The sequence below is a fragment of the Camelina sativa genome, chromosome 3 (genome assembly GCF_030686135.1).
Source record: "Camelina sativa cultivar CO46 ecotype springtype chromosome 3, ASM3068613v1".
NCBI classification, from domain to species: Eukaryota; Viridiplantae; Streptophyta; class Magnoliopsida; order Brassicales; family Brassicaceae; genus Camelina; species Camelina sativa.
In genome coordinates, this window is record NC_141882.1 from 3,588,125 (window position 1) to 3,599,900 (window position 11,776).

Below are 11,776 nucleotides of genomic sequence, written 5' to 3' on the forward strand. Positions count from 1 at the left end.
CTTTTCTCCTTTTTGGATAAGAAAAATAAAAATACCAATTTGCAGCTTCTTTCTTGAAAACACTTTGGAGAACTTTATGCATATGCTTATGTCTGAAACGGATCTGACAAAAATGGGTTTTTCTCTTTCTTTTCTTCTAGCTAACATAAGGCAAAAGACTATATCTTTGCACACAAATATATAAAGAAAAGAAAGAAGATGAGATTAGTCACAGGCCAAATCTCAAAAAGACTTCATAGCAAAGCAAACATCTTTTTTCTTACTTAGTCACTTGCATGTAAAGTACAGTCAGCTTCTTCCTTCTTTTTTCTCCCCTAATTTTTTCAAGAGATTCTCAAAGCTTTTTTTAATTCCATCTTCTTCACACAACTATGTACTTATAAAGTTATAAACAACACAAGAAAGAAGTAGAAAAAAACAAAGCCAATCTCATGCTCTAATGGCGAAACAGAGTTATGTCTTCTTCACTTTCTTGTTTCTTTCTCTTCTTTCACTCTGTTCCTCAAGAACTACAAATCATGATGTCTTAACCCCACCAACGGTCTTTCCTACGAACCCCACAACGGTCTTTCCTACAAACCCCACAACTACACCGCCGACTACATTTCCTCCGGAGACCATAACGCCGACAAATCCAACCACAACAGTTCCTATTACTCCTCCAGTCACAACCATTCCTCCTCCTACACTCACCCCACCTGTGACCAACCCTGCGACTCAGTATCCTCAAACACAACCCTCAGGGACGGTTCCAGTTCCAGTTCCTGTATTTGCACCGCCTGCTGTCTCAAACTCTCCATCGGCTTCAGGTCAAAGTTGGTGCGTGGCAAAGCCTGGAGCCTCTCAAACCTCACTCCAACAGGCTCTTGACTATGCCTGCGGGATCGCAGATTGCTCTCAGATACAGCAAGGAGGTAACTGTTATTCACCTATCAGTCTTCAGAGCCATGCCTCATTTGCCTTCAACAGCTATTACCAGAAGAACCCTTCTCCACAAAGCTGCGATTTTGGCGGTGCAGCCTCACTAGTTAGCGCCAACCCAAGTGAGTGTGGAAAAAAAAACAGAGGATACTCTTTTTCTCTTCTTCGTGCTTGTTTTCAGTTAGATGACTTTGTTTTGTTATGTTGTTTTAAACAGGCACTGGTTCTTGCATTTACCAGACAGGTTCATCGACATCAACACCAACGACAGCAGGAACAACTACGCCAACTCCATCAACACAAACAGTGAACCAGCCTCCTGTCACATCAACACCTATAATACCATCAGGAGGCGGGATAATCGGGTAAAAGAGCATTCTTTTAAATTCTTGTTGAGTAGTCTTAAAGCCTCTTCAGATTTTTCTAAGTGAAAGTGTACATCTCTATATTTCTATTGAAGGGTTGGAACTCCACCACAAATCTTTAACCCAGCGAATCCTACATCAAATACTCTAAACTATCCACCCTCAGGAGGTTCAGGGGTTTACGGTTTTGATGGTTCACCAAATGGGAACAATCCAACATCATCAGACTCTACACGCTTGAAGATTCAGTTTGGTCATGCTATAATGGCAACATTGATTATTCTTCATGCAGTGCTATTTCATTAGAAGTAGAATATGTAGGAGTCGTAATAGTTTTGTGACACAAGTACAAGCTCTTTTAGAGTATCTTCATAAGAAGAATCTAGGAATGTAAAACATTATTAATTTCTTTGGTGCAAGAGGCTTGCTAAGGTTTCGGTTTTGTACAGAAAACCCCAGTTGTCTCTTTTCAAATAAATCTCAGTAGAACCAAAGCGGAAACTCTAGAACAAAGAGGAGTAATCTTAAATCCTTCATACACTGTAGGATACTGTCTAGCTACTTTAATATGATTTGAAGTTATTTCATCGCTCATTCAACGTCTAGAAAAGGCAACTAATATCAGCATCGACATGGAGACAACAATCTTGAAACCTGATTTGTCCCACAAGTTTTGGTTGCTAGAGAGATCAGCTTCATGCTGTTTTTTCGCAGCCAATTGCTCCTTGAGTTCTTTTATTGCCACATCATTTCGCTCTCCCATCTACCATCCCGCAAAAACACAGCTCAATTAGTACTGTATTCAAGAAACTACTAATCCCAAGTAAAAGCAAGTGAATTTACCTTTTGAAGTTTTCGAGTTTGGATGCGTGTTTCGCGGAGGCAAAACTCTAACTTCAGCACCTTCTTCTTTAGCTCTTGATCAATTCTCCTTTGATTCTCCACCTGCTCCAGAAGAACACAGGCTTTTTACTACATAAAACCAAAACGAACTCACAGAAATAAGAGAACCTAAAGCATTAGTTGTTACCTGATCTTCTAATTCCTTGGTCTTAAACCTCCAGTGAGCCGATATAATCTTTAGTTCATCCCTGAGTCTTGCAATTTCATCATCTTTGGCCGTCAAAAGTTTGTTGATTCTTTCAAACTTCTTTGGAGAATCCTCATCTAGCGATTTCCGCACTTCAAAATTCTCCTTTGTCTTGACCACTGATACAGCCCGCATAATGTCACCTTCAACTTTTAAAATGTCATCTCTTAGCTGTTTCTGTGAAATTTCTCTAGCTTGTAGCTCCTTTTGTAGATTATCTAGCTGCTCACCAAGTCTAGTAACTTGGTCCTCATGGTCTTTCAAGGAACCGGTCCTCTCATGCAATTGTTTTGAAAGCAGTCTACACTGAGACTGAACTGATTCAGCTGACAAAGCACTTGCCTCAGCAGTTGCATGTGTTGCTGCAAGCTGTGACTTGATATCACCCAATTCCTTCACATACTGCACAAAAGGAAAACATGCAAACTGATAACTTACATCGGTAAAGATTTACTGAACTTTGGTAGACATAGACCTTTAGTCAGGCTGAAAAGACATGGTGGACCAACAAATTTTGAAGAGACAGACATAAGAAGGCCGATGAGAAACAATCCTTGGAGTCGATGTTTAAGCAGATCTATGTGTTTAAGCAGAAACCAAGAACACAAGATAAACTGGTAAGAAGACAATCCTAACCTTCTCAGTAGCAACATCGGATGCACGAATCTGCTCAACTTTCTTGTTTAATTCCTTACCAAGTTTAAGCATTTCATCTTCCATCCTCTTAACTCTTGTTTCTGCTTCCTGCTCATATAGACAAACAGCTCACCAAAAGTCTCAACATCCAAACCAAAAACTAAAATCACAAAAGTACGTGATAGCTGATAATATCTTTGAGAGCTTGCTTACCATCCTAGACATAGCTTCTTTTGAACACGAACGCTCCTGTTCTGCCAGACGAGTCCTCGCTTCTTTCAACTCAGTGGCCAAAGACACCACATTCCTCCTAAAACTCTGCTTCTTCTCACTCAAATCCTTCAACAGAGGATCATCCTCTCTTACACTTACCGAAGTTGGCATTTTCTTAAAATTGAAGACCACTGTTCTGTTCTTCAATCCAGACTAATAAATTCTACAGAAAGCCCCAATTTCAAAAGGAAGCTATTCATGTTCTTCACGTGACCTACATAAAAGAATGAAACACATAAATGTTCCAATCTCAGATTAATTAAGAATGTGAAATCAAATATGTCCACAAGAATTTAATAAATCCCCCTAATTTCTTGTCGTAACAATCAATTCCTTATAAATAACAGCCATTAACAACTCTATCGAGGTAGGGAAATACGCAAGAGAGACAAAGAAACTTGTATCGTCCCTTTCACATCAATAAATAAACATAACTTTGATAAAGACGAATACTTTACAGTATACAGCCAAAAAAAAAAAAAAAAAAACGTGACCTTTTTATAAAAATTTGAAACTCTTACAGATAATTTGAATCATTCAAAACCCTAAAAATCCAAACTTTCTTGCGACCCACCAAGTCTCCATCGAACGGCTGGGAAAATTAGGTTTTTTGGGGTTTGGTAGGAAGAAGTAGGAATCAAATTTGCAGATTTGTTTGAAGAGTTCGTGATTTCTCTCCCACAGGAGGAAAGTGACGGTGTAAATAAACCTAGAGGTTAGGGTCCGAACCTGTTTGGTTCGGATGAGAGATCATTTAAGGCAAGTGTCTAAAATGTTTAGCTTCGGCGTAACCGAGCCTAGTGCTTTGGAAGTTGTTTCGTTTTAAGTAACGAATTTTTTTGCTAACCTACGCATCAAGCGCATTTAGCTAACTTGCTAGGTTTGACTGATGCGCGGCAAAATCTATTGGTTCAAATTATGGAAAAGCCACTTGGTACAGTGTTTTTATCATATGGGCCGCATATTTGTGGTTATGGCCTTATTATGGGTTTGAAAATACAAAAGTTAAATCATTTAGACACGAAATGTAAATTTATAATGTTTTATTTTAAAAATATACTGTTAACAAAAATAAATATTTTATTAAAGTTTGTTTTTATAAACTAAATATATTCATTACCACTTACCAGTTTTGCTCTGTATGCTTTCTACTTTTCTGAGATTAAGGTAAAAAAAAATCTCTTAAATTAATTAGAGAAATGCCCTAAGAATATATTACAAATAAATATCAAAATATGTCAAAGTATGAAATGGCAAATGAGATTAGATTAAAGTGTTTTGAGAGAAGTAACTAAAGATAGTAAATTGTAATACCCACAAAGCCACAAAAGGAAAAAAAAAAGTTTTAACTGTAATATGTCATCATTAATTTTTGTTATATTTGGCTAACATTAATAATTAAGATAGGTTTTTATAAAATTGAAGGTAATCGTTGTTCATTATTGTGACATTGTCATAACCGAAGCCACAACCTTACCCACACCAAAATATAGTTGCATACATCATGAACGGCGAAGGAAAGGTGGTTTGCGTCACCAGAGCTTCCGAATACAAAAATGAAAGATATTAAAAAGCTTCTCCATGAGTTATTTCCTGATTTGTGTCGAGTTGATAAGTGAGCTATCTTTCCCAGCCCCTTCATCACTATTTATGCTCTCATACTGTGAATAAATATATATATACCGAACAAAACTTCATTGATGAAACTTTATTGTAGGAATGAAAAGAGTGAGATGAATGAAATGGCATACAAAGTGTGTGTGGAGAAAGTGAAGAGTTTGGGAATTGAGTTCACTCTTATAGAAGAAACCCTCAGAGACACTACCGCTTAAAGAGAAGTGTCTTCTTATATATATATGATCCTCATCATATACAGCTTTAGATTCTTGGGATTTCTAGCTAGTTCTAATAATAATTCTTCTGGAGAAACAATATATGATGTCTATGCTTCTGACATGTAATACAAATATATTGATTAAATTTTCAAATAAAATACATAATCTATATACGAATTAGGACATATCTAAAAACATGTACTTTAAACCTGTCAAAACTTATATATATACTAAAAGATGAAAGGAAAGTTACATACAACTCCAAAATTAAAATTAGTATATTTTCTGTATAGTGTGTGTATATATTTAATGGATTTATATATGAAGTTATGAATTTATATATTTAATGGAAAATATAAAGAATTCTTTTTGGTATAAGAAGAATAGAAAGGTGATGAAATACAAAAAAACTCTATAAATTAATAATGTTGGGACCAAGATATTTTATTAATTTATAGTGATATTTATTTATCTATAAATTAATAATTATTAATTTATAGTGTAATTTAATAATTATTAATTTATAGATATATTTTTAATACTTTAACTTTTAAAAATTATGAATTGAGACAATTTTAACAACGGATATTCAAAATTTTATGATATTGAAATTGAATTTGTAATATTTAGAAAATATTATTAACAATAAATTACAAATACAATAGACAAATTCACATATACACATGACATACATAAAATTAAATTTATGAATAATAATATAGATTGTTGTATTTTAATAGTCAATCAAACTATCAAAATGTAAATGATGGATATCTAAAAATTGAAAACTTAAAAAAAATGTAGCTATATTTATGATATGTTATAAAATATTTTCTATCATTGTACTTTGAAAATACAACATAACAGTTGTTTTGTAGATATGAGTTTTAGGAGAAACATACATTATATTTTTTTTCTTTACATACATTATATATATGTAAATTTACATGATTATTAATTTATGATATTATTGGGATCATATTTTACACGGGAATTTTGTTATTTTTTACACTGGTCCGACTTGGGACTAACAAAATTTATTAATTTATAATGTTTATTAATTTATAGAGGTTTTACTGTATGTATTGAACTTGATTAGTCAAATATATTAAGGAAAATTTGAAGTATACGTCATGTATTAGGGAATAGTAAACAAGTTCATGTATCTTAAGGCTTTCCTGATCAATTGAATATTTACTCGGAACGGTAAAGTGGACCGTTGAAAGGCGAAAAAACATAGGTAACTTTTTGACGTTAAAACAAGAAAAGAAAAACAAAAGAGATACGTGTACGTGTATTTTTTGTGACTCACTCATCACTTTTATTTCTACATAAGTATTCTACATAAACCCTCACTATAATTATGAACACTCCCATTCGTCGGTGTCGGTTTGTACTTAGTAGATAGAGTATTAGAGTTGTGTGTCAGAAGTAACTCAGAAGAGAAAGAGTCTACATCTAAAACAAATTATTATCAGATAAAAACAGGAAGAGAGAGAGAGAGAGAGAGATGGCCGACAAAGGAAAAATGGTTTGCGTCACCGGAGCTTCCGGTTACATAGCGTCTTGGATTGTAAAGCTTTTGTTAATCCGTGGCTACACCGTCAAGGCCACCGTTCGAGACCCAAGTTTGTTCGCAATTCTCTCTCTTTTCCTTTATCTATTTTTTTTGTTTGTTTGTTTAGTTCACAAATAATATGTAGAATCAGTATTTCCGTCCTTAAAACAATTTTCATAATTAGGAGTGCAGTTTGTAGTTTGTAATAAGGACGATTTAGATCAGCTATTAAAACCAAATTGGAATGTAACTGAAAAATCAGACGGAATTAAACATCTCCCAGATTTACCTTTTTCTTCTTTGTTCACACTCTGTATCTTAACCTAAAAAACCAAAATACATAAAATCCAAAAAAAAAACGAATTGAATTTTCTTTGATTAGCTAGTCTAATTGTTTTAGCTGTTATGTTTTGACTTTCGAATGATGACAAATATAATATTTCTTCTTCTACTACTACTACCTTATAAAGTAAATTACCAAAGATGCATGGAAAGTTCAGTCGACCATCACTCCGGTTCGTCCCAAGTTACAAAAACTACAAATAATTAAAAGAAATACGTAAATCATTCATGGAAACCAAGTAAAGTAAGTTACTTTGAAGTGCTCTTTGACGTATATATATGTTATATTTTTCTTTAGCGGACACGAAGAAAATAGAGCATCTTCTTGCATTAGACGATGCAAAAGAAAGACTCAAATTGTTCAAAGCAGATCTTTTGGACGAAGGTTCTTTCGAACAAGCTATCCAAGGTTGTGATGCTGTCTTCCACACCGCTTCTCCGGTTCTATTCATCGTCACAGATCCTCAGGTTTGTCAACTATTTTCAAAAAAAAGTTTTGTGGGAATTGCAATATATATAATTCATGATTTAGCCAAGTCAGTTCTATTGCTGTAAAGGCCGCCTAATACAAAACTTACTAATATTTTTTTGGTTATTTAAAATCAGACTGAGCTGATTGATCCAGCCTTGAAGGGTACTATAAACGTCCTTAATACATGCAAAAAAACTCCATCTGTCAAAAGGGTCATTCTAACATCTTCCATGGCTGTGGTTCTTCGTCCTCAACCTCCTATTGGGCCAAACGACGTGGTGGACGAGACTTTCTTCTCTGATCCAAGTCTATGCAAGGAGACAGAGGTCCTTAAGATTTTGTTGTGAACATATGAATTTTTTTTGTGGGGTTCGAATTCTTTCTTACACTTTTTTTTTTACTCTTCAGAATTGGTATGTACTCGCCAAGACTTTGGCAGAGAATGCAGCGTGGCAGTTTACCAAAGACAACGGAATCGATATGGTCGTGCTGAATCCAGGATTTATAATTGGGCCACTCTTGCAACCAACTCTTAATTTTTCGGTGGAGCTAATCGTGCATCTCATAAATGGTAACAACCCTTTCAATAATAAATACTACAGGTTCGTGGACGTGAGAGATGTTGCCTTAGCTCATATCAAAGCGTTGGAGACTCCTTCAGCCAATGGCAGATACGTCATCGATGGTCCAAATATGAGTGTAAACGACATTAAAGAGCTTTTGCGTGAGTTATTTCCAGATCTGTATATTGCTGATACGTGAGTTCTCTTTCCCTAGCTCCATTTTTTACATATCATAAAGTCCATAAATTTTAACAAAAGATTCCAAAAACTTCATTTGATTTGAATTAGGAATGGAGAAAGTGATCAGATGACTGAAATGAGTTACAAAGTGCGTGTAGAGAAAGTGAAGAATTTGGGAGTTGAGTTAACTCCTATGAAATCAAGCCTTAGAGACACTATTGTTAGCCTCAAAGAGAAATGTCTTTTATGATTTTGTTCATATCTTTTATATTTATAACTACTGTGTTTTGTTCATTTTTTTTTGGTAATGCGAACTTAGAGTGATTTAAGTTGTGGGGACTTATAAAGCTCAAGTATTTTGCTTTGTTTCATGGTTCCTTGGACTGATTAGGATCCAATCCAATCTGTACATATGTCCGAAGAATTTGATAGATAAGGACTGTCTCTTACTTGTGCTTTCCGAAAGCTTGGTGCTGTCGCCAAATTATCTGGTACAAGGAATACGAGTGAGTGGTCCAATATGATTATATGACCTTAGGAATTCAATCTAGCCTAATCCAATGATAGTCCTCAAGAATCCAATCTTGCCTAATCCAATGGTAGTCCATTTTGTGATCGAAAAAACTCCAACCACGTACGTAATCCACCCTATCTTTAATTAGAAGCTCATAAATACCCCGTAATTAAACCAATGGTTATCCAATTTTTTTTTTCAAAAAAACTGGACTATTAAAAACGAAAAATTACAATGGATCATCTAAATTGATGTGTTTTTTAAGTTCGACGTGGGTTTTCATTTTAACAAGCATGTTTATATTCGTTCAAGTACGTACTTCTACGTTTTACTCTTTTGTGAAATCAATGTTTTTTTAGTAACTGTTGATTTATTTATTTTCTAATTGATTTCAGTGTAAAATTTTAATTATTTCTATGAGAGACAAGAGCATGATTTTGTTCCAAACTTTTGCTCTAGTGTTTTTTTTTTTTTTTTTTTTAAAAAAAGGTCGACGGATATATATTTTTCGTGTGTGATTTGAATTTGTTTTCATAGGTAAAGAAATAAAACCGCAAATGCTGCAAGGCAGAATCACACGTGGTCTTAACTGAGATGATGCGTTTGTCCAAACAAACTAAATAAAAAAAATAGAGATGGTGCGTGTATGCAAATGCAACTATATAAGTCTATAAAATATCTGGATTTGTTTATCATTTTAACAGTGAAGCCTATACCAACCACACTAATTCTTCTACTAATCAGATAATTAAAGTGAAGAGAGATGGACGGCGGAGTAAAGGTGGTCTGCGTCACCGGAGCTTCCGGTTACATAGCGTCTTGGATTGTCAAGGTTTTGCTACTCCGTGGCTACACCGTCAAGGCCACCGTTCGAGACCCAAGTTTGTTCCCTTCTGCTCTCTTTCTTCTTTCCTTATGCGTTCTATACTTAGTAATATATAGATGCTTTTTAGAGATATATGTGCCAATTAATATGAGCTTAAGCAAAATGACAAAATCCGAGAGATAGTATTTTGCAGGTACGATTCAGAGTTGGCTGAAACAAGTAAAACAGAACCAAATCAAACTAAACATTAAATCGATCGAAGTCAACCCTTAAAAATAAACAAATCAAATTGAAAGTATAAAAAGTTATATAAACTAAATCGCCACAAGTAATTTTTTGGTTTTATTCGGTCTCTCTATATATTCTCTAAAAGGAAGTAGTATAACAAACGAGAATTGAAATATATTGATGTAGATATGTAGGTGGGCTGAATCTTTGGTTAATGTTTATGACCGAAGTAGTAATAACTAAAAAATCATCTATCTTATCAGTTTTGACACTTTTGTGTTTTCCCCCAGACGACAGAAAGAAAACAGAACACCTTGTTGCACTTGACGGCGCAAAAGAAAGACTCAAATTATTCAAAGCAGATCTTTTAGAAGAAGGTTCATTCCAGCACGCAATCGATGGATGCGATAGTGTCTTCCACACTGCTTCACCGGTTACACTCACTGTCAACTCTGATCCTCAGGTTCGTCACTGATATCAATTTTGTGCAGAACAACACAATCCTTAGTAATTGACTTTCTTGATTTGCTTGCTTAGTAAGTTAGAGAAATCCTAAAATAATAGAAGTTCATGTAACTTAATACAGTTTACTCTGGATTTTGCAGGTTGAGCTGATTGATCCAGCCGTCAAGGGTACTATTAACGTCCTAAGAACTTGCACTAAAGTGTCTTCTGTCAAGAGGGTCATTTTAACATCATCCATGGCTGCAGTTCTTGCTCCTGAGACCAAGTTGGGACCAAACGATGTAGTAGACGAAACCTTCTTCACTGATCCAAGTTTTGCTGAGGAGAAAAAGGTCTTTGAATTTGTGTTTTGACACACCAATGAATTCATTAATTATGAGAACTCGCATTATTTCTCACCCTTTCTATTTTTGTCCTTGCCAGCAATGGTATGTACTTTCCAAGACTTTGGCCGAAGATGCAGCATGGCGATTTGCCAAGGCCAATGAGATCGACCTGATCGTTCTAAATCCAGGACTTGTGATTGGACCAGTCTTGCATTCATCTCTTAATTTCTCGGTAGCTGTGATTGCGGAACTTATGAAAGGTAAGAATCCTTTAAATACTAGGCATCATAGGTTCGTGGACGTGAGAGATGTTGCTCTAGCTCATGTCAAGGCACTCGAGACTCCTTCAGCCAATGGCAGATATATCATTGATGGTCCGGTTGTGGCCATGAACGACATTCAAAACGTTTTGCGTGAATTCTTACCTGATTTGTGCATTGCTGATAGGTGATTTTCTTATCTTTGATCATTTATTTACAAGTCTTTTATCATGTTTTGATTTCTACAAACCTAACAAAAAAAAATTGTTTTGATTTATTATATTAGGAATGCAGACATTAAGGAGTTGAATTCTGTGACTTACAAAACGTGTTTGGAGAAAGTGAAAAATTTGGGAATAAATGAGCTCATTCCTACAGAAACAAGCCTAAGAGACACTGTTCTTAGTCTCGAGGAGAAATGTCTTGTGTGATCTTCTTTATTGATTTCCTACTTTTTAATCACAGATATATACGTTTCATAATTAAATTATCAGTCTTACTTGTTATTGAAAACAAATACAATATAAATCCCTATAAATTATATAATTTTTCCATAAACTTTATAGTCTTTAACTAACATCGTTGTTATGCAGCATAGTTAGTATACCAATTTGGTTCGGTTCAATACAATTTTGCGTGTTTTATATATATATTCATTTTACTCGGGCTTGATTGTTCGGATTCTTGAGATTTTGGAACCATCCGTTTACTTATGAAAGTTTTCTTAATTTTGTCAACAAAAATTAAAAAAAATATATGAAGTTTATCAAATTTTTAAATAAAATTTAAGATATAAGTGTTTTAATACCACGTTAATTGCTATTGCTCTTCGAACGTACACAATATCCTGTTTTTTGCTACCTAAAAAAATCATCACTCATTTTATAGGACAAATACAAAAATTTTGATGGTCTGGAGCAAA

At 34.6% G+C, this 11,776-nt stretch overlaps 4 protein-coding genes across 9 annotated transcripts; 3 read left to right on the forward strand and 1 right to left on the reverse strand.

Moving 5' to 3' along the window:
- Nucleotides 1–51: 51 nt before the first annotated feature.
- Nucleotides 52–1,780, forward strand: LOC104755141 (uncharacterized). Its single transcript, XM_010477482.3, has 3 exons — nucleotides 52–1,043; nucleotides 1,139–1,286; nucleotides 1,382–1,780. Exons 1-3 carry the CDS (start codon nucleotides 440–442, stop codon nucleotides 1,590–1,592), a joined length of 963 nt encoding a protein of 320 aa, XP_010475784.2. The 5' UTR covers nucleotides 52–439; the 3' UTR covers nucleotides 1,593–1,780.
- Nucleotides 1,564–4,050, reverse strand: LOC147946551 (nuclear envelope-associated protein 3). 3 transcript variants are annotated; one of them, XM_087508231.1, is made up of 6 exons: nucleotides 3,807–4,050; nucleotides 3,226–3,499; nucleotides 3,013–3,120; nucleotides 2,317–2,778; nucleotides 2,130–2,231; nucleotides 1,564–2,049 (listed from the first exon to the last, which is right to left on the reverse strand). In XM_087508231.1, exons 2-6 carry the CDS (start codon nucleotides 3,394–3,396, stop codon nucleotides 1,882–1,884), a joined length of 1,011 nt encoding a protein of 336 aa, XP_087364357.1. In that variant the 5' UTR covers nucleotides 3,397–3,499; nucleotides 3,807–4,050; the 3' UTR covers nucleotides 1,564–1,881. The 3 variants fall into 3 exon arrangements, with proteins under 3 accessions (XP_087364357.1, XP_087364359.1, XP_087364358.1); XM_087508233.1 differs by having other exon boundaries at nucleotides 3,780–3,966; XM_087508232.1 differs by lacking the exon at nucleotides 3,807–4,050 and having other exon boundaries at nucleotides 3,226–3,773.
- Nucleotides 4,051–6,425: 2,375 nt separating this feature from the next.
- Nucleotides 6,426–8,606, forward strand: LOC104767774 (phenylacetaldehyde reductase-like). Its single transcript, XM_010491758.3, has 5 exons — nucleotides 6,426–6,748; nucleotides 7,319–7,488; nucleotides 7,627–7,818; nucleotides 7,901–8,250; nucleotides 8,344–8,606. Exons 1-5 carry the CDS (start codon nucleotides 6,631–6,633, stop codon nucleotides 8,483–8,485), a joined length of 972 nt encoding a protein of 323 aa, XP_010490060.1. The 5' UTR covers nucleotides 6,426–6,630; the 3' UTR covers nucleotides 8,486–8,606.
- Nucleotides 8,607–8,903: 297 nt separating this feature from the next.
- On the forward strand, nucleotides 8,904–11,412 carry LOC104767787 (phenylacetaldehyde reductase-like). Of its 4 annotated transcripts, none has more exons than XM_010491777.2 (8): nucleotides 8,933–9,060; nucleotides 9,287–9,387; nucleotides 9,494–9,630; nucleotides 10,094–10,266; nucleotides 10,409–10,436; nucleotides 10,515–10,600; nucleotides 10,692–11,041; nucleotides 11,141–11,412. In XM_010491777.2, exons 3-8 carry the CDS (start codon nucleotides 9,513–9,515, stop codon nucleotides 11,283–11,285), a joined length of 900 nt encoding a protein of 299 aa, XP_010490079.1. In that variant the 5' UTR covers nucleotides 8,933–9,060; nucleotides 9,287–9,387; nucleotides 9,494–9,512; the 3' UTR covers nucleotides 11,286–11,412. The 4 variants fall into 4 exon arrangements, with proteins under 4 accessions (XP_010490072.1, XP_010490079.1, XP_087364360.1 ...); XM_087508234.1 differs by having other exon boundaries at nucleotides 11,149–11,412; XM_010491770.2 differs by having other exon boundaries at nucleotides 8,904–9,060; nucleotides 10,409–10,600.
- The last annotated feature ends 364 nt before the right edge of the window (nucleotides 11,413–11,776 follow it).